Source organism: Cydia splendana, chromosome 7 (assembly GCF_910591565.1).
Source record: "Cydia splendana chromosome 7, ilCydSple1.2, whole genome shotgun sequence".
NCBI classification, from domain to species: domain Eukaryota; kingdom Metazoa; phylum Arthropoda; class Insecta; order Lepidoptera; family Tortricidae; genus Cydia; species Cydia splendana.
In genome coordinates, this window is record NC_085966.1 from 22,910,309 (window position 1) to 22,932,174 (window position 21,866).

The window sequence follows — 21,866 nt, forward strand, 5'->3', positions numbered from 1 at the left end:
ATTCAGACGAAAGTAAGAATAAAATATGTATCACCTCATATATAAAATATATATCTGATAATTAACGGTGATCTCCCAAAGGATATATTTAACAATATTTATTATATCCACTCGAAATGTAGTAAAACTGCTCCCAAGCCAGTACCTAGTTGAGTCATCAATAAACAGACGAGGCAATCCTCGCTTGCGCGTAGAGATGTGAAATGGGAATATTCCCTTTCTTAAAAATATTTTTCATGGATATATTCCCGTTAGTACTCCTTTATTACCGGTAATATTCTCAGAATAAATAAATGAAAAGTTTCTGTCATCGATTTTACGTAGAGCCTTAAGAAATACGCTGAATAATACGTAGGTGAAATCACCTTGTAGCTTTTTTTAGCCAAAAAAGAAACATGCAGCAATAACATAAATAATAAGCCAACATTTTAGGGAGTAATCAAGTTATCCGGACATTATTAGAACTTCTTATTTAGAAACAACATTAAGTTAATTTACAGTAGTGCTAAAACATACACACGTTATGCCAGATAGTGAAAAACTATGAATTGTTATACAGTTAAAACACAGCCTATGGAGAAAATACTTTCAGGAATATTCTCACCTAAGGAATATTTCTGTATCATCCCCTCACTACTCTTAAGTCGCTAAATCACTCCGCTATAAGCCCGTCTATATAACCATCTAACGCTATAACCGGCTAAGACTGTACTCACAAAGGAATAATCACTCACGCTACACCTGGATTACCGCCGGTGGGCTAAGTAATTGACGACAGCTAAACTAAATTAACAGGTAGTTAACAGGGTTGGGCCGAAGTCACACTTACTGAAAAGGACGTAATTACCTACTAAAATTATATGTCTGACCTTTAGGTACCTACTTAATTAGCTATTTCTGAATAATTAGGCCATTTTTTTGTTGATAAGATGAGATATAGATTATGTTGAAATTAAATTATGAGAATGCGTGAGGTGAGGGATTCTAGTGTTTACGCCCAAGGGGGAAATAATTTTGCTCCCGTGTGACACTGCTCTGCACATCACCTTTGAGGAAAATATTATGTATCACTTGTATGTCTTTCCCATCACGGAATAATGTTGTTTCGGACCTTTGGGAGGCGTGCGCGGAGCCATAGCCAACACGTAGAGGCCCTTTTGACACTTTAATGAAATGTAAGGGGTACACCGAGCGGATGCTGCCCTTACCCGTGTCATGGGACGCACGCAGAGGCAGCACCCGCCAGGGTGTAAGGGCTATTGAGAGTTGATAGTATCTAAAATGAACTAGGTTATTGGGTGAAAGCGATGGACTAAGTACTGAGCTATGGGGTAAAAAACCGGACGCCTGCCTAATAAAACGGTATGCAATTTTATTTCCGGCAGACGGTGACTCGCCCTCACAAGATGGGCCCCCACAAAAAGCGACATCTAGGATGGCTCAAGGGCAACACCGGTGTGAGCGGCTCAGGGGTGTCGAGAGGTGTGCGCCGCTTTCTACCCAGTGGCGTGCGTTGACTGATTGCACTGGTAAAACCAGCGGGCGATGGGGTCGTCACATCCCTACGCCATATTATTATTTATGCTAAATAATAGTACGTACGTAATCGATTATTCATATGTAATATTTTCATATTCCATTGTGTAACTATACTGGCAATAAATAAAATGTCCTACAACAGGAAAGTGCCACTTTGATCCCTCTAGACAGGGAAGAAATAGTAGTTTGTGTTACAAGGGATCAAAATGATATATTTCCGTCAAGGGCGTACATTGAATCCTGAACGAAGCGATGGATTCTAAAGTAAAATCCTGAGCGTAATGAGGGATTCAAGTGTTAACGCCTAAGACGTAATAATTTTGATACCGTTTGACACAATATACTGCTTTTCACATCAAGTATGAGGAAATTGTTACCTATGTTCCAAAATATGTATTATTTGACCAAAAAAAATAGTATGCAAGAAAGAAAAAATCGTATCCTAGAACAGAAAAGTACAACTTTGATCCCTCCTAGCGGGGAAGAAAAAGACCTTTTTCGAATAGGTGATGTGGAAAAGTTATTTTCCGAATAGGTGAAAATTAAGTTGCCTTGTTTTAATGAAAACAAATATAAACTCGTTTTTCTTTTCCATTTGGTACAGCCAGCTATACTTCAGCCACTAGGCTAGGCACCGAACTGACGGTCAATCATTTCTGTCATCTATCATTTCTGAACGGCATCGTGGGTCTACGGGTTACAGAATGGGGGTCAGTAGGGGACGGAGGCCTAAAGCGGGTAAACTAACGGAAATGATCTATTAAGTTTTAGTGTTTCTTTGACGGTAAGTAGGTACAATGAATTTCTTCCATTCAACAAGAATTATCGAACATCAATTTAGGGGAAAAAAGTGTATTAATTTGTTTTATTATTTAATTTTCCTCGTTTATTAAATAGTGATTACCCACCCGCTCTAAGATAAAGCAAAGCGGGTTTTAGGTCAGTCTGTACTTTTTTTTAATAAAAAATATTAGGTAAACAATGCCACAATCTTTTTCTCCTATATTTATGTTCTGTAATACGATAATTCTTCTGTCGAATGGAGTGAAATTAGTTTGTGAAATCAAAGAAAAAATAAAAGTCTTCACCGATAGCTTACCCGCTTTAAGGCTTTCCCCCTTATGTAAAGATAATTATCCGTTACTGACCAGTTTTAAATGAGCTTCAACATTTTAATTCATTCAACATCCAACTTATATTTGTCTAAGATGAAGCGACAACCAGAAAATGTTCGCTGAATGTTTAATTACATCGGACTCATTTAGATTTCAAATGCGCTGGAAGTAAAATGGCGAATAAATCGTATTTTACAAGTTTAATTTCTGATAATCGGCTTCGTTAATTTGAGATCATTCGAGAAATCGACGGGTTTAAATGCAATTGAGTGCATCGCCAACTGGTATTTATATTTATACTGTAAGAAGCGCTTGAGTTTTATATCTTCTGTCTAACTGTTTATATAATTATTTATATGTAGGTATCTATTACATATATCGGCTAGTGAATGGGTACAACACAATCCTTAAAATGAGCTTAGCTTAGGTACTGTCGGAGTACGTTCTGTACGATTTGTGAAAAAATGTCCTATTTTATTTATGATAAATAGTATAACATTTAAACATTTAAAACTTTCGCGTTTTGAACACATATTAAAACATATTTATGTTCGGGTCTATCGCGAATTTATTTCCTAGCCTTCATTTCCGACGTTTTGACACAGGTTTAGTAGCGGCACCATCATACCTACCTCAGTGCTCATTGACTGAGGACAGTCAATCATGCGAGATCTCATCAATCAAGACCTTTGTACCGCGGAGTGCGATTACTAATCGGCTTTTAGGGCTTCTAATTAAGACATGCATTACTTCGCTCATATATTATTAAAACACAGTTAAAGTTACAACTGTGCGGATTCAGACTACAACAGCATTACTGCTGCAGTATTGCAGCGCAACGTCAAAAATCCGGGCAGTGATGCGGTTGGCAGTAATGTCGCGCTGCAATATTGCTGTAGCAATGCTGCCAACTGCATTAACCTACTGCCGCGTATGTGAAATATGAAATTCACGATAAAATAACATTATTGACGTTTCCTATAACAATGCTGCAGTCGACTGCATTACTGCAGCAGTAAGTAAGGTATTGCAGCGCGGCATTACTGCCGACTATTACTGCCAGAAATATCAAAACTGATCTTACTGCCCGGATTTTTGACATTTATGGCAATGCAGTCGACAGTAATGTCGCGCTGCAACAATGCAGCAACAGAACGCTGTAACCTGTACAGTGCATTAGCTATTAGGGTCTCCCCAGATATATCGACGCGCATTCGGCAAAAGCCGATAGGAAAAAGCTTTATGTCCACGCAATAAGAGCGAAAAAGCCGTCGACGCGGCTTTTGCCGAATGCGCGTCGATATATCTGGGGAGACCCTTAGGCTGCTTTTATTAGAATATACCATATTTCTAGTATTTATTCAAAACGCAGTGTACGTAAACTTACACAAATAACATTTACCCGCGTTGTATATTGTATATCCCGTGATCTATGACTAACAGTCAATCATGCGAGGCATCCATCACGACCGCGCTTGACGTGAAGTGTGATAGCTATTAGGCTCGTCGTATTAGAGTATGTATTATTCTGAATACTTAATTATAAGTTGTCACTCTTAATAAATTAGTGGCTCTGTGACTAAAAACTGAATTAATGTATGATTCCATTAAAAAAAAAACTAAATCCATCAAAGAACCTCCTAATTTTCACGAGAAGCGGGCGGGATCTTGTTTTTTTTTACCCCGGTCGAACTTGTTTTTGGCAAATTAACTCAATTACTCCTTGAAGTGTGCCTAACTGTTTAATGCACATTAGTACTAATCAGTCTAATCACGCACACAAATCATGCATCCAAAATTTTCAGTAGGTAAGTATAAAATTAAGAGTAAAGTTATCGTCTCTGTCTGTATCCTCTTATGTTTAGATGACGCGTGCGATTTCGATTTCTATTTTCGTATGATTTCTATATTGAGATGGATACGATTTCTATTTCCGAAGTTTTCGATAGAATTGCTGACGTGCCTCGCATGCCCGCACTGAGGGCCTACCGCGAACCACGTTCGACGTGTTGCCTATCTGTCGCACTTGTAAATTTGTACGTAAGTGTGACAGGGAGGGTTGTCTATTGTTTGTCCGAAAATTATATAAAATAATACTCATATGCCCGAATTTTATTTGCCTGAATTTCATTTGCCCGAATTGTTTGTTTACCATAAAAATGATGTGACATACTCTTTGTTTACCCGATTATTAGATTCCAGAACGTACGAGTGCCATACCTGTTGTTGTCCATATTATTAATTGTAATAATATTATTTAATACAATATTTAACCTCACCTAACCCACTTTTCCAGTAGTATTTCTTTTCTGTAAGGGTCGCAGTTCAAACCTAACCTATCCCATTTTTCTAGTAGCATTTGGTTTCTGTAAGGGTCGCAATTCAAACCTAACCCACTTTTCTGATAGCATTTCTTTTCTGTAAGGGTCGCAGTTCAAACCTAACCTAACCTACTTTTCTAGTAGCATTTATTTTCTGTATGGGTCGCAGTTCAAACCTAACCTAACCCACTTTTCCAGTAGCATTTCTTTTCTGTAAGGGTCGCAGTTCAAACCTAACCTATCCCATTTTTCTAGTAGCATTTGGTTTCTGTAAGGGTCGCAATTCAAACCTAACCCACTTTTCTGATAGCATTTCTTTTCTGTAAGGGTCGCAGTTCAAACCTAACCTAACCTACTTTTCTAGTAGCATTTATTTTCTGTATGGGTCGCAGTTCAAACCTAACCTAACCCACTTTTCCAGTAGCATTTCTTTTCTGTAAGGGTCGCAGTTCAAACCTAACCTAACCCACTTTTCCAGTAGCATTACTTTTCTGTAAGGGTCGCAGTTCAAACCTAACCTAATGGCTAGTGATAATTATGGCTTACAATGATGATGACAAATGATATTATTGAAATTGATTTTATGGGAAACAAAGTTTCTGGCACGTGACTCATATAGTAAACAATAAGTATTGCATATGTAATTATGGGAAACAATATAATGGCTGTTGACTATTATGGCAAATGAAATTATGGCAAATGAAATTCTGGCAAATGGGTGTATACCGACAGGGAGGCAACACTTCGAACGTGGTTCGCGGTAGGCCCTCTGAACTTGACACGAGGCCGAGGGACATCTTTTTTGATACAAGGGACGATTTTGGCCAAATCGTTTTTTTAAATATGTAGCTTTGTAGTTTCAGGGGAAAAAGCTTGTGAAAAAATAAGTGTTTTGCTATTTTATACTTGTAGATATAATAACTCGAGGAGGAAAATAATAATGTCGATTCAGTAGAATTCTCAAAGTTATAATATTTACTTTTGCTAGTCATTGATTGTCTAAATTTAGCCAGCTAAATATACACGTGCTAACTCTACACAATATAATCCAAGTGACACAGTGAAATCTAATATCTCATGGAGCTGTTATATGTAGGTAACTAAGCAAAAAAGGATCACCGTAAATTACTAATAAGTATTATGATAAAAAAAAAGCGATGGAAATGTTTTGATAGTTCGTAACGTACCTTTGAAATATTATATAAAAAATATTGTGCTTATTAAGCCCCTTATTCATAACATAAACGTTTACTAAAGTTGACAAGCCGATAATAATCGTTTGTCCCTTTCCATCATACTAATACGTTGGAAAGGGACAAACGATGATTATCGGCTTGTCAACTTTAGTAAACGTTTATGAATAAGGGGGTAAGTTATTATACTTACTCGTAGTTTGCCTCATCGTTTTACAAGACATATTAATCTCTTCATTTAGAAACTAACGTTTCACGGCTTTGCACTCCCTAAAGCAAACATGTCATATCGCTAACTTATAAAATATCCCCAAACTCTTATTGGCACATCATGCGATGGCCAAGTCAGGTCCCTCGAGCACGATTAGACCCGGACCTCATCCCTAACACAAACCAATTTACGTTTACCGTCGCCCAAGCTGGCACTGTCTTACTGAATTTGAATTTCTTAAGGCGGAAGACAGTTTCGCTGACTGCATCTTTAAGTTTGTGAAGCTGTCTATTTCTCCGACGGGAAATATTGTCAGGAATTCCCGTGGGCGCCGGGCAGCAAAAAATGATCGAAATGTAGCTAATGTTGGAACTTAGCAATGCTTGAGGCGTTGGTAATATTTTGAAATCTTATGAGTTTATTTAGCTGCTCATAAATATTCATTTCTATATATCTGTATATTTAAAAAAATTAATGGATTTAAATTTTATTTCTCAAAATTCCCGTTATATTTCGTGATTCTGTTTTTATCATCATAATCTAGCAATTATAACGATTAATTTTCTTTATATATTATAATATTACATGTACACGTTCAATTTGCGAGGGGGCCCAAACGCCTAAGAAAATCGACGATCTCCTTTATTTGACGTTCTTAAAAGGTAAATTAGGGAGATATATTTCACTTAAATATTTTGTTGTTTTGGACAAGTTTTTATATAAAACTTGCAACGTTTGACGATGCTGCATTAAAAACAGCTCAAGCATTGGAAAATCTTCAATCTAGACATGACTTAGCTTGTCATTTCAATATCTGCTAAATGAAAAATATCGTATAAAACGTCACATGTAAAACGTATAACGTATCATGTGTAAAACATTTCAAAAGTTTTACTCGGTGCTTGCGCAGCTAAGTAGGTAATAGGCTCAAACTGCTAGAATAGTGATGCATAATGTAGCGTATTACGTATCTCGACTGTTTTTAAACAAAACTTGGTATTATATAAATATAATGGCTCGTATATAGTTACCTAGGTATAAATTGTTTTATATGTTATTTAGTATCCTTCATCACCCTTCTGCTATCTATAGTACTTGTACTTATATTTAACATTTTGGCAGTTGACAATAGAATCCACTTCATTTCTTAATTTGTACGATTTAATATTACTTTATTTACAAATCAAATTACTTTCTCAAAGGCACTGCTTTGTGTCGAGGCCTCCCAAGATTGTGTATTTAACTTCTCTTAATTAGTCTTCATTCATTTTAAATTATGTGTACGTAAATAAGACGTGAATAATTAAGTTTACTTACAACAAATTAATTTGGACTTTAAAGATTTGAGAAACAGGTACAGAGGTAGGTATGTTTACTGACTTTGTGAGGACGAAATATTCTCACCGCCTACAGCGTTCCTTGTCCATATCTTATCAGGTAAGTAATTGATGTTACGTAGGTGCCTCCTTATAGCAGTAATTAATTAGCAGTTCTTAACTTGGAAGTTCTAAACATAGGCATCTCAAGGAAACAACATTAAATAATATATCTTTGCTGTGTTTACTTGAACCATCATTGGCAAAAACATTATTTTTGTATTAAAATTATACATATTGACAAACTTTTTCAGTGAAACATTAGATAACTAATTTGATAAAATGGCAGTTTGCTAACAGCTCGGAATCTCACCGTCTACCCATGGCAGAGAGAGAGTGACTAGCGGACAACAGAACTTTTTTTTCTGGTGTGTAGAAATGTCAGCGAGATTTTTTATCAGTAAAGAAAATTCAAGTTTGTAACTCGCTTTTTGCAAATTACTGTGCTATTTTTTGTTTGCTTAGGCTAAATATGGTGAACACGCTATTTAGTAAAATAAAAAGTAATTCAGTATACAGGGTGTCCCAAACTTATGGGACATGAAGGGGAAGTACCTTAAATATCGTAGATAGTGTATTTTGCTCAAAGAAGACTTTATGTTATTTTTAAAAGTTAGTAATTCTGCATTCATAGATTTTCTAAAAATTACTTGCTTCGTCTCGGAATCGAACCGACTTAAATGTCAAAAAAAAATCACCCTACTTTTATGATGCCAATCGAAATAATAGCTAAAAAATAATAACTCTGCTTAAGTAACATTGTATTTTAAAAGAAAGCTTTTTGTATAGCATATCCCCAAAAGAAGAAATAATACAAAAAGCGATACGAGAACGTAGGCGAGTTGCAAACAGAATTGTGCCATATCACATTGAGTGTTCACCATAAAATGATAAGAAAATCAACAGGCAGCGGACTCATTAAAAGATTGGCGATTTTCGTAAGACAAGAGGGATCACATTTTCAGCATTTAATTAATTAATTTACAAAAAAATACCCACTTAATTGACTACGGCAGTTTCATGTATGTTTTTAATTTGATTAAAATGATTAATTTCACGTTGTTCCTTTCTTTTAAAATACAATGTTACTTAAGCAGAGCTATTATTTTTTAGCTATTCTTTCGATTGGCATCATAAAAGTAGGCTGATTTTTTTTTGACATTTAAGTCGGTTCGATTCCCAGACGAAGCAAGTAATTTTTAGAAAATCTATGAATGCCGAATTACTAACTTTTAAAAATAACATAAAGTCTTCTTTGAGCAAAATACACTATCTACGATATTTAAGGTACTTCCCCTTCATGTCCCATAAGTTTTGGACACCTTGTATACTTAATGTTAAATAAATGAAATGAAATACTCGTAATTAAATATCCAGAATGAATATTAACGGATGAAACAACGCACAAAAAAAATCTGCCACCCTAGAATATTTTTTAAATTGTAATCTCTAACACCAAGATATGTGACGTCCTGCCCAAAAGGTACCTTATGTCTGCTGGCGGTTAAGCTATTATTAACGCCGCTCTAATATTCAGCCGGGGCAATGGTACCTTTTGCCGTGGAACGTCACATATCTCTACTATTTCATATCTAGTGAATCTCTAATTCATTTACCGAACCACGCCGTTAGTCTAATAAGATGTATATCATTTTGTTTAGCCATTAGAACATGGTAAATACTTTTTCAGCGTAGTCTTATCCGCTACGTTTGATGTTGACTGTTGAGTAAGTACAAATATAAAACTGTTTCTTTACACATGTGATACGTGTGTGTGTAAACGGGATAAGTATAAAAAAAGGTTCTGATTTACAGCTACGCTACCCGGAACCCATTCTGCCGTGGACGTGTTCAAAGTTTTTATAACAAAATTGCTAACTTGTCACTTGTTGGACAGCTTCGGGACTGGGTTTTGTTCCAACAAATAATATTTTAACACAAAAAGAACAAGTTAGAACAACTTTATTGGGCAGGCTGGTCGTAAAATATCTTGGTGCAGATCTAATGGCTATTTTCTTAAATTTAGTTGCCTTCTGCATAAAAAAACACCTATTTTAAAAGAATTTCAAGTCTCTCAAAATTTTCTGAATGCCCCATTTGTAGTTCGTATAAATTGTAATGTAATTATGTTTTCATTGCACAAGTAAAAACAGGGACAGATTCTCAAATATTTTTTTATTCTACCGAGATTACCTCAATGCAGAATAAACATTATAAATTCGCATGTTGAACTGACCGGGATACGTGAAAAGGGAGGAGGTAGGACTTGACCAAGTAGTGGGACACTCTAGGCTCATTTAATATATAATAAATAAATTAATGTTGAACTGAACAATAATGTAACGATATCAAATCGTTACATAACGTTGGATATGACCCTCTTACAATGACAGCAGCTCCTTCCTAATGCATTATTACTTTTCGGCGACATAACGTCCTTATTACGCGGGAATGGCACAAAATGCATTCGTAGAACTCGTTTTAGTGCGAGCATAAATCAAGCGAAGCCAGAATATGAGCCAAGTCAAATTGGGCCATAAATTTAGTGAAATTGGCACACTTTTGATATAATATTGGGATATGACTTTTAGAATGCGTTTTATGAACTTTTAAACTAAGCATTATTGTGTCTAACGTGTGTTTTAGTGTTTATTGCATTGAAAACTTTTTTAGTTTCATTGACTAGCTGTAGATTTTGATGAGCATTCTGAGCAGCGGTATACGTATAGCATGCGATAAAAACTATATGCTTACGGTGTGTCACCGCGATTCCGTACCGTCACCGTTTTTAAGCAGCGGTGTGGTCACACCTTTAAGTCACCGCGGCATAATAAGCGCAACATTGTTTGTCATTATCGCGTAACAAACAAGACCATAAAACGCAGATAGCAGAAATAATGGTCACTTTTTATTGTTTCAGATTTGCCAACATTCGTGGGTCCAGGGTCCAACGTGACTGTAGCAGTGGGCAGAGATGCAGCACTCACGTGTAGAGTGGATAACCTACAAACGTTTAAGGTACCTACTTAATTCTTCTTTTTCTAACGTTTTCCCGGCCTAGCGCCAGGGTCCGCTTTTCTGCACAATCTTCTCCACTTTGTCCGGTCTTTGGCATCCTCAGGTGTGAGATTGCTCTCTTCCATGTCCGCTATCAGGACTTCCAGCCAGCGGTCCTTAGGTCTACCTACGTAATTAAACGTAAATAATAGTTTGACTATTTTTACCTGCTTAGTAGGTATTGGACAATTGCTTTTGAAGGAGAAAATAGTTATTCAGAAATCGGAACGGATGGTTAAACGGAATAATCAAATCAAACAAAAAAAAACATTTACTGTCATGCAACAAAGACTATAGATTGTGCTCTTGTGGTAAATAAATAGTTCCATTGCGTAATCAAATAAGCCTTCTAAAACACACAAACGAACCACAAGTATTTATCCGTAAAGGTGCCAGCTTACGAGTAGGCTTACCGTTGTCTGATAGAGATCTCTAAGTGTTTTACCAATAAGACCGCCTGTTGTCTGGCTTTATTCTTAATCAAATGTTTTCTTCTATCTGGGTATTTTAGGGTTTAAATGACAAGTTTAACCTCGACCCAATGTATTTAAAGTTCTGTTGTAACAATTCATAGTAAACCCGACTTGAGAGATATATTAAATGCGTTGAGACATATTTAATTATACCGAGTGGGCCCTGCACCAGAAGCAATGAATTAAACAGTAGCATGTACTCCTCAAACTGACCAATATTTCTTCAGCGAAAAGTATCTGTTACAATATATTTTTCACCTCAGCAGCTCGAACAAGGGTACTTTCCTTCTTAAAAACAGCGAGCAAAGAGCAAAATCGCATTTTGCTCACTGAGTGAGACAAAATGACATTCAAGTGACCTTTATAGCCAAGTGTCATTTCAACATGCGGGGTCTAATACAAGTTCGAAATACTTGGGTTCTATTATCTCTGTCCCTTTCACACTGTTAGCAAAAAGAAACAGACAAAAAAAAGTTCAAACGACATTCAACGGTATATTGATTGTTTATAATAGACCCCCGAAAAACGTCAGAACGCATCGTTCCAAACCACGTACGAGTATGAATTCTTAATACTTAATTAATAAAAATAAAGTTTAAGATTTGGTAAAAACTGATAAAAACACTATATTTTAGGTATTTTATTGTACAATTAAAATAATAAACTCAAAAAATACACAGATTATCACGCAAAATTAATCATTCTACTTTTAAGACGTTCTACTATAGTTGACAAATAGTACGTATCGGCAATTCGTACCGTATCTTACGAAGTTTTTTTTACAAAAAAAAGTTGTCGATTGTAGTGTCAGATGATGTTCGTTATTTCCATATTATTTTACTGAAATTTATTATTACGTTTTGTTTTTGTGTTCGATTGCAGTAATTAAACTTAATTATTAGTATATCTTAAGAAAACATGAGAGTGACGAAGAAGGATTATATTTTTCAAGTTGTCTAATAGGTGTGTTAAATGTTCTCACTGCTCCGGTGAAAAATTTTGTGTACTACACGAGATACGTTATTTACATCTCGTGCGCTTTTGAGTCCCTTACTACGCTCAAGATTCTAAACTAGATTCACTCGCTACGGTCGTGAATCTATTATAGAATCTTTCACTTGCACGGGCACGGGACTCAAAATAAGCACTCGAAGAAATATCAAACCTTGATCTCTCTCTCTCTCTCTCTGTTGTACAATGTCACGTAAATATTCCTAGCCCGGCTGTGGGCTTTCCCTGAGGAAACTCACGGACAATTAAAGTTACTAAATTGAATAAAAACTAAATCTTACCAAAAGCTCAAGCAGGTGCTAAACCTATTTCCATCAACTATTCAGGGCAATAAAGGACATGAATGAAAGTTAGTTTTTGTGACACATCATTTATTACTAATTCGAACACGGGCAGTTACTCTACATGTAAATCATTAAGCTAGCATAAGCACCTTATTTTAATAATGTCAGACGACAGAGCTGGGTCGTGCCAGAAATGGTTCTAAAATGATTTACAAGCAGACCTATCTAAATTTGTTAGTCCCTAAATTATCATTTGCCATCACATATGATTCTACTAAATTCTTTAACTTTAAATTTGGAAATGCTTCTAGGACGGAAGGAAAGCGTACACCAACCTCATAACAATGTTCCACCAGTTCAAGCCCGACGTGTGATCCTCCGCTGTGCCGGAGCTGATTTGCTGCAGCGGGAATCTGACCCGACACCGCAGAGCAACACCAAAGGACTAAGGTCTCAGTTTGAAGGTGACGTCACCTCCATCCAGCAGAAGAGCGAAATTCTTATGGCGAACTCCTCACCAGACACAGTTGAAGTTTTAGGAATATGGACAGACTTCCATACTCTGATATGCGAAACGATTTCACATACGTAGTAACATAAAAACGAAAAAACCCCAGTCAGCTGAAAGAAACAATTCAAGATTAATAACTAGAAGCATGTGCTCTGCTAACCTAAGAGACATTATATGATCTAAGTTTCTCACCAGCTGGAAATTCCTAGAGTGGACTCATCTCGCAGCTCTGATACTCCCTCCCACCACATTGTTTTACCAGCAGACTGGAAACAAAGCGAAATGGTCAAACAAAGATTCAACAAGGAGTTGCACCTGAGGACATCCATATATTATCATATTCTACTTACTGTTTGTGGCAAAATAACAACAGCATGAGCTCCCTAGCTCATGGATGCAGCGGCTACTGCATAACCAAGCCTCTGATCGCTGCTACCAGAGCATGATGTACTTCGCTTCACTGTTCTATGTATAAAAGATGCCCATCCAGGGCGAAAACCAGCCAGGAAATGATCTCAAACCATTCTGTCCCTGGGATGACACAATCAAAATAACAGTAACTAATGAAATTCATGGAATAATTTTATATGCAAGTATAACCCAAAGAAATAAATCATATTCAATTATTTGAATATATTTCAACCTATTTTGTATTTATAAATTAAGTTTTTTATTTAAATATTTATTAATATCATTCCATAAATTTAGGATTTAATTTGAAGTAGCAACACCATCAGCTTCAATTTGTTTCCTATTGGCTGAATGCCCGTCATGTATATTGTTGCTACATCAAAGACTTCCTTGCCATAGAACAAAACTACACTATAATCGAGACAATCCTAAAAACGTTAAACTGAACTAACCATACAAAGTGCCGTGTCACAATACCCCTCTCCCCGCTGTTGCGTTTTACCAAGGGTAAAACGCTCGCTGTCCTCAGCGACTATCTAATCTAAATCATGTGTCACAAGAAACGAAAAAAAACAAACAGAACAACCTCAACCATACTTAGTATGGGAGAACCCAAAACAAGAACCACCACCGAAGTGATTGCCGCAGGATCGAGATTGCTATCCAACAGAAAAGCCAAAGTAAACCACACAACTCCACATACCAAAACCAATAAACCAATAAATTTTGAATTTTCTATCTCGAACCCACCAACCTAACTACAAAAAAAAATGTGGTATCCGCACAGCCGGAAAAATCCACATCGCAATATCCAACTATCCAGTAAACCATCCCTTGGTTCTACCAGCACAACTTTATCCAGTTGCGCTGGTAAAACCAAACCAACTGCCAGGACCGATGTTCAGCATACTCAAAATATTTCTCCGCTAGACCGGGCAAAATTAAAATCAAACAATTCCTACTACTAAGTTTACTAATATAAACTAGAGTAGTTAAATAACGAAATTTGCATTCCAAACTAAATTCAAAATATCCAAAATTACTAACCGCTAGTTAGCTAAATTATAATTATGTGTTATGTGCCTGAGAACGTGTGCTGAGAGAAAAAAATAAACGGACTACATAACCACCCCGAAAAACAACGTCCGCGGTATGCAGTGCGCGCCCTGCGATACCTCACAAAATAAAGCCTCTCCTTCTCACACCAAAAAACAACGCCAATCCACACATGCACGGAATCCGCCACGTATTGGCTAAAACCATCAGCACCATAACACCCAAATTTCTGCGTGACCTCGCACGACAGCAAAAAATAATCCCACATTAAAGACAACGCTCTTGACGTTAATTGAGCTATGGTTGCGCCGCTCCATACATTCATCGCTTTCAGTTCGTAGCATCCTTCCACGTTCATACTGTGTGGTGAAACAGTTATACCTGTTCGCCACGTCTCTGACAATTGGTGATTAAATATGACTTTGCAATATTTAACACTGTTGCTAAACTACAACCATAAAAACCTGTATGAGCTCTATTGTTCAGTCAACGGTGGCGGCGCGGCGAGCAGTACCCTGTACGCGGGCCGCACGTCCACCGTTCACCCTGTTCAGTCAACGATGGTGGCGCGGCGAGCAGTACCCTGTACGCGAGCCGCACGTCCACCGTTCACCAAACCAGAAGCTGCTACCTTCCCTTTCAGGTCTTTAATGTGCCATGATCCTATACAGTGACCATCTTCCGTCTCTAACTCGTAGACTAAAGGCGACAACACTGCCTTTACTCTACACTTAACATATTTCGGGGCGAGTTTCGCCATCCTGAAATTTTGTGCGTCACTCTGCACATAATTACGTTTCCATACTAAATCGCCTACTGCAAATTGTTCTGGACGTCTTCTCAAATTATAATTCCTAGCATTTGTTTCGTGTGCTCTCAATAAACGTAACCTAACCTGATGAAAGATATCCTTTAAAATCCCGAAATTACCCGCATATTCCTCCCTAGGTACACCTGGCTCGTAGTCCCTATCTGTGTCCTTATAAAACGACCCATTGATAACTGGCTCTCTAGCATGAACTAAAAAGAAAGGAGACTCATTTGTGGTTTCATTCACTGCACTGTTTATTGCAAACTGAATTTGGTGCAATTTTTCGTCCCAAGTCCTATGGTTCTCCTTTACGTACGAAGCTACAGCTGTCATGACCGTTTTATTGTATCGCTCAACCAGGTTTACCTGTGGAGTATATCGAGGTCCGTAAAAAACTTTAGGTACGTTATAACGCTTCATCAACTGTCTAAATTCCGATCCCGTAAACTGAACTCCGTTATCAGTAATTACGGTTTCAGGTACACCGTGCTTCAAAATGACATGGTGCTCAAAAGTCTTCGCCACCAACGCGCTGGTTGCGCGGCGAAGCGGAAAAAGAAGCGTATACTTTGAAAAGCAACACGTAACCACAAACAAAAACGTAAATCCTGCACGAGAGCGCGGAAGGGGACCTACCAAATCAATACTTAACGCTAACATCGGTCGATCACATACTTTTGGCTGTCCCATTAGACCTGGAGTCGCTTTCTGTGAATGCTTATAGGCTGCACAGGTATCGCAAGCCTTCACGAAATCGACAACGTCCTTATACATCCCTGGCCAATAGTATGTCAACGACAACCGCCTATGAGTTTTAAATACTCCAAAATGTGCCGCGGTTGGTTCGCAATGATTCGCGTGTAAAACAGCGTTCCTATCACCCTTGCGCACTACCTCTTTCCAGTCAAACTCTCGCAAAAGATTATACTTGTTTTTACTCAACCGGTACAATTTCCCTCCCCTAATACTATAGTTTGGGAAATTGGCCGGCAAAGTTTCACAACCTTTAAACGTCCTGTCATACCATTCGTCAGTCACGTCGTTAGGATTCACTTGGTCCACGGCGTCAACCTTCATGAGCCTGGACAGCGCATCAGGTACGACATTGTCGGAGCCCTTCCTGTGCTCAATATCAAAATCAAATTGAGACAGTCTGCAACCCCAACGTGCCAACCTGCCCGATGGATTTTCCAGGTTCATGAACCACTTTAGTGACGCGTGATCCGTAATCACCTTAAACCGACGCGAGCCTAAATATGCTTGGAACTTCTCAACCGAAAACAAAACCGCAAGAGCCTCTCTTTCCGTCGCGCTGTAATTCCGTTCACACTTGTTCAGAGAACGACTAACGTACGCAATAGGATGCTCCTGGTCATCAATAGTCTGTGAGAGCATGCCACCTACGCCATATGAAGATGCATCAGCGTGTACCGAGAACACTTTGCTAAAGTCTGGAACCGCCAGAATCGGAGCTGTCACTAATGCATTCTTCAAGGTGTTGAAAGCGTTATCGGCCTCAACAGACCATTGAAAAGCCGGGGCGTTCTTCCCCTTTGAAGTTAATTTATTTAAAGGCGCTGCTATACTTGCGAAGTTCCTTATAAACCGACGGTGCCAAGAGCACATGCCCAAAAACGTCTTTACTTCACGAGAAGTCGTGGGTATGGGAAAGTTCAAAACGGCTGAAACCTTCTCTGGGTCAGTTCTTAAACCTAATTCATCAACGACATGACCCAAGTACTTAATGGACTGTCTAAAGAACTTTGACTTGCCGAAATTTATCGTTAAATTAGCCATTTTCAACTTTTCCAACACACGGTTCAAAAGAAGCAGATGTGTCTGAAAATCTGACGAACATATGACAATATCGTCCACGTAACAGAACACCATACCATTCTCTATGTCACTGGTTATGTTGTGGTCAATGAGTTTATCCATGAGCCGTTGTTGTCGCGCACTCGCGCCACACAACCCAAAAGGCATGACTTTAAATTTAAATAACCCACGACCAGGGACACAGAAACTAGTTTTCTCCTGCGAACTTTCATTTAGCGGTATTTGCCAAAACGACGAGCTCAAATCAATGGTCGACAGGTACCGTGCTTCCTTTAAGCTATCTAAAATTTGCGGAATGTATGGCATGGAATACGAGTCGCCCTTTGATACTGCATTTAGTTTCCTACAGTCTAAGCAAAACCGCCAGTCCCCATTTGGCTTCTTCACTAAAAGTGCCGGGTTGTTCCAGGGACTTTCGCACGGAGTAACAACATCTAACTTCAACATCCGGTCTAATTCGGAACTTAAAGCTGCACGCTTCTCAGGAGAGAGCGGATACTGTCGCGTTCTAATAGGCTGGGCATCGCCAGTGTCAATTACGTGTTCGACTAACGACGTCCTACCTAATCCTTTTTCCTCGAACGAGATATCCTTGAACTTCCCTACCACTGAGTCGGCTAGTTCTTGTTGTGCTGAAGTTAAATTGTCGTATGCCTGAATGGTATTCACCGGATTTACTGAAATACTGGACAAACTTAAATAATTGTTTGGTCTTTCTATGTAGTCGATGCTGTCAAATAATTCTGGCGCTAAATTAAATGCGCGCCAGAAATCCACGCCTAAAATAACGTCCGAGACAATACTGGGCACAACATAAAACTGAATAACCTTTGTAACATTTTTGAATGTTACCGGAACAAAAATGTACCCCAGTGACTGGACTACGACGCCATTTGCAACGCTACATGTATTAGACTCCATTCGTTGGAGCTCAAATCCAAACTTAATAAAATCTTTATAAGACTGCCGTCCTAAAATTGAAACGGCGGCTCCTGAGTCCGCCAAACCGTAAATGTCAAAATTACACACCTTAAGTTTCAAATATGGCCGAATGTCACCTTCCCTAGGTGCGAAGAGAATCGTAGCAATCGAATTATAACTTAAGAATTTTTTCATTGAAGCACTCAATTTATCCGGAAAAATATTGCTACAATTCGGCCCTATTCGTTTTTTGTCTGTGAAACGGAACGTATTTCCGCGCTTTGACTTTGACGTTTACGATCTGTCTGTGTTGTCTGTGACAGCCGGTTCGGACAATTCCTCGCTATATGATCTTTTGTACCACATGAATAACAAATAATCTCGCCTTTAGATGGTTTAGCCCTGCATCTCTTAAAATCATGCGCAGTGCCACCGCATTTATAACAAGTAGGAACCGTGGCAGAGTTCTGTGCATGTGTGGATTGCGTGGACGAGCGTTGGACGTTCCTAACAGCGTTACTTTGTTGCCCACTCGATTTCGCTTGCACTGGCGACCTACTAAATGTTTGTGAACGCTTGCTACTACTAACATCTACTGCGTTCACCTGTTTGGACTTGGCTTTATATGCGAAATCGCTACTAAGTGTGTGAGCCGAACCAGACTTGTTGGGCTCAACAAAATACTGCGTACGCTGTGATGCCTGCTCTAATTTCCTACAACAATCCTTCAGCTCGGCTATAGAATCAACCTTTACTAATGCCAGTTGTTGTGAGAAGCTAGGCCTAATGTTATTCATCAAAATCTGCAACTTTTCCTCCTCCGGCAATGGATTCTTCAAGCGACCAAAAAGACAAGACATAATTGCAAAATAAATGTGCACTGGCTCTTCTAAACCCTGTGTTCTTGCAAGAATCTCACACCTTAGGCGAAAATCAAAGTTTGCAGGCTCAAACTCATCTAATAAAATGGTTTTTAAGTCATTCCAAGAAGAAACTTGTTCCTTTATACCTCTGTACCAAAGCAAACCCTGATCAACAAACAATTGAGCTGCCGAGTTAAACAAAACCACATCTGACACACCATAAGCCAACTTGAGTTCATCGACACGCTCTAGGAAAGACCTCGGATCTGTGTTACCATTAAACTTGACCCCCCATTTAGCCACATTTTTGTCTCCGGAGCAGTGAACTTGCAGCTCCCTAGTAGGGACTGCCTGTGAAACCTGAGTCACTGCTGCCACACTGTCGCTAGAGCTGCTGCCTGCCTGCCCTATACTGTCCAACTGTGCTAACAAAGCGTCAAGCCTATTTGTGAATTGAATCTTCTGAGCCAACTTCCCCGGATCTTCATCCACCTGAACCCGCAGAAGCCTGAAGTACAAATGACTACCCAGAGCCTTCGACCTGTTCCCGGAGTATCTATCCTTCGACTGAACAAACTTAGCTACTAAGGATGACAAATCATTTAATTTATCAGAAATAACTTTCAATTCTGACTCCGGGTTCAAATCTGTATCCAAAATCTCATCTGGCCGACACTCACCTACCAAATTCCTCAACTGTTTCCTAAGACCCTCAACTGTTGAGTGTGGTGTCTCTGACCTGATCTTTACTTCATAAATCAATTCATCGCGCAGCAAAGAGTGAAATTGCACAGAAGTGGCCATTGTATAATAAGTTTAACTCAAAAAATAAACAAATATGATGGCAAAAGATTTACAAATCCAACTCACACTATTGTAGTCTGACAATTATATTAAACAATGTTATATCAATGTGTTTTACTATGTTTTACCTTTTATCTGTGTATGTATATTTCCTTGTCTTTATTGAACTAAATTTTCTGACCCAAAATATAACAGTGAATGCAAAACCAAAATTGTTCACAATTTAAAAAAATCGTTCAAAAATCAAGTAAAAGTGTCTGTTCATAAATGTCAAAATTTCACAATTCGTTTTTTTTTTATACTTTCTAATAAAATATAACAATTTTTTTTTTGAATTAGTTTATTTGTGTGTAAAAATAACCTGTCCTATATATGTTTACTGTTATTAAAAAAACTTTCGAGTCAAAATGTCTGAACTTATTTATACAAAGCTTCTCAATTTTTAAAGCAATTTCTGCACGAGATTAAAAGCTTTCCGAACTTCGCCTTAACAAAGTGTCAACTCAATTCAATTGCAATACTCATAAAAGCTCAGCTACAATAAAATAGTGCATGAGTACTAAATTATGCACTAGAATTACACATTTTTTTTTTTTAATACTCAGAAAATATGTAAAATAACTTAAGTTACAGCCTCTTAAGTCTAAATCTCATGCATTAAAAGTAGCCAAATGGTACTTAAAGTTTGACACTTTACTTCCTGACAAAACGTCAGCACAATGTAACTAACTGAAAATTCGAGCACTTACTTCTAAGTTTTTACAAAATATACTGAATATCGTGCAATAATTTAGGCAAAACTCAAAGTGAAACAGCTAAAGCCTATACTTAACGTTGTCAGAGCGTACACAAGCAAAGCACAAGCTCAAAATTTCACCTAAACGTAAGTACTACTAAAACTTTTTTTTATCTATATGTGATGGCAGTGATACAAACTGATTTATGATGCAAATAGGGCTTTAAGACGGAATCTGTGGGCGCCAAATTGTCACGTAAATATTCCTAGCCCGGCTGTGGGCTTTCCCTGAGGAAACTCACGGACAATTAAAGTTACTAAATTGAATAAAAACTAAATCTTACCAAAAGCTCAAGCAGGTGCTAAACCTATTTCCATCAACTATTCAGGGCAATAAAGGACATGAATGAAAGTTAGTTTTTGTGACACATCATTTATTACTAATTCGAACACGGGCAGTTACTCTACATGTAAATCATTAAGCTAGCATAAGCACCTTATTTTAATAATGTCAGACGACAGAGCTGGGTCGTGCCAGAAATGGTTCTAAAATGATTTACAAGCAGACCTATCTAAATTTGTTAGTCCCTAAATTATCATTTGCCATCACATATGATTCTACTAAATTCTTTAACTTTAAATTTGGAAATGCTTCTAGGACGGAAGGAAAGCGTACACCAACCTCATAACAATGTTCCACCAGTTCAAGCCCGACGTGTGATCCTCCGCTGTGCCGGAGCTGATTTGCTGCAGCGGGAATCTGACCCGACACCGCAGAGCAACACCAAAGGACTAAGGTCTCAGTTTGAAGGTGACGTCACCTCCATCCAGCAGAAGAGCGAAATTCTTATGGCGAACTCCTCACCAGACACAGTTGAAGTTTTAGGAATATGGACAGACTTCCATACTCTGATATGCGAAACGATTTCACATACGTAGTAACATAAAAACGAAAAAACCCCAGTCAGCTGAAAGAAACAATTCAAGATTAATAACTAGAAGCATGTGCTCTGCTAACCTAAGAGACATTATATGATCTAAGTTTCTCACCAGCTGGAAATTCCTAGAGTGGACTCATCTCGCAGCTCTGATACTCCCTCCCACCACATTGTTTTACCAGCAGACTGGAAACAAAGCGAAATGGTCAAACAAAGATTCAACAAGGAGTTGCACCTGAGGACATCCATATATTATCATATTCTACTTACTGTTTGTGGCAAAATAACAACAGCATGAGCTCCCTAGCTCATGGATGCAGCGGCTACTGCATAACCAAGCCTCTGATCGATGCTACCAGAGCATGATGTACTTCGCTTCACTGTTCTATGTATAAAAGA

At 38.1% G+C, this 21,866-nt stretch overlaps 1 protein-coding gene across 1 annotated transcript in view; it reads left to right on the forward strand.

Moving 5' to 3' along the window:
* Window positions 1-21,866, forward strand: part of LOC134792275 (lachesin-like) — a 90,622-nt gene that overhangs the window by 38,848 nt on the left and 29,908 nt on the right. Inside the window, exon 2 of the mRNA XM_063763545.1 lies at window positions 10,676-10,773. Within this exon, the coding sequence (XP_063619615.1) occupies window positions 10,676-10,773 (98 nt within the window). The remainder of the gene's footprint in view (window positions 1-10,675; window positions 10,774-21,866) is intronic.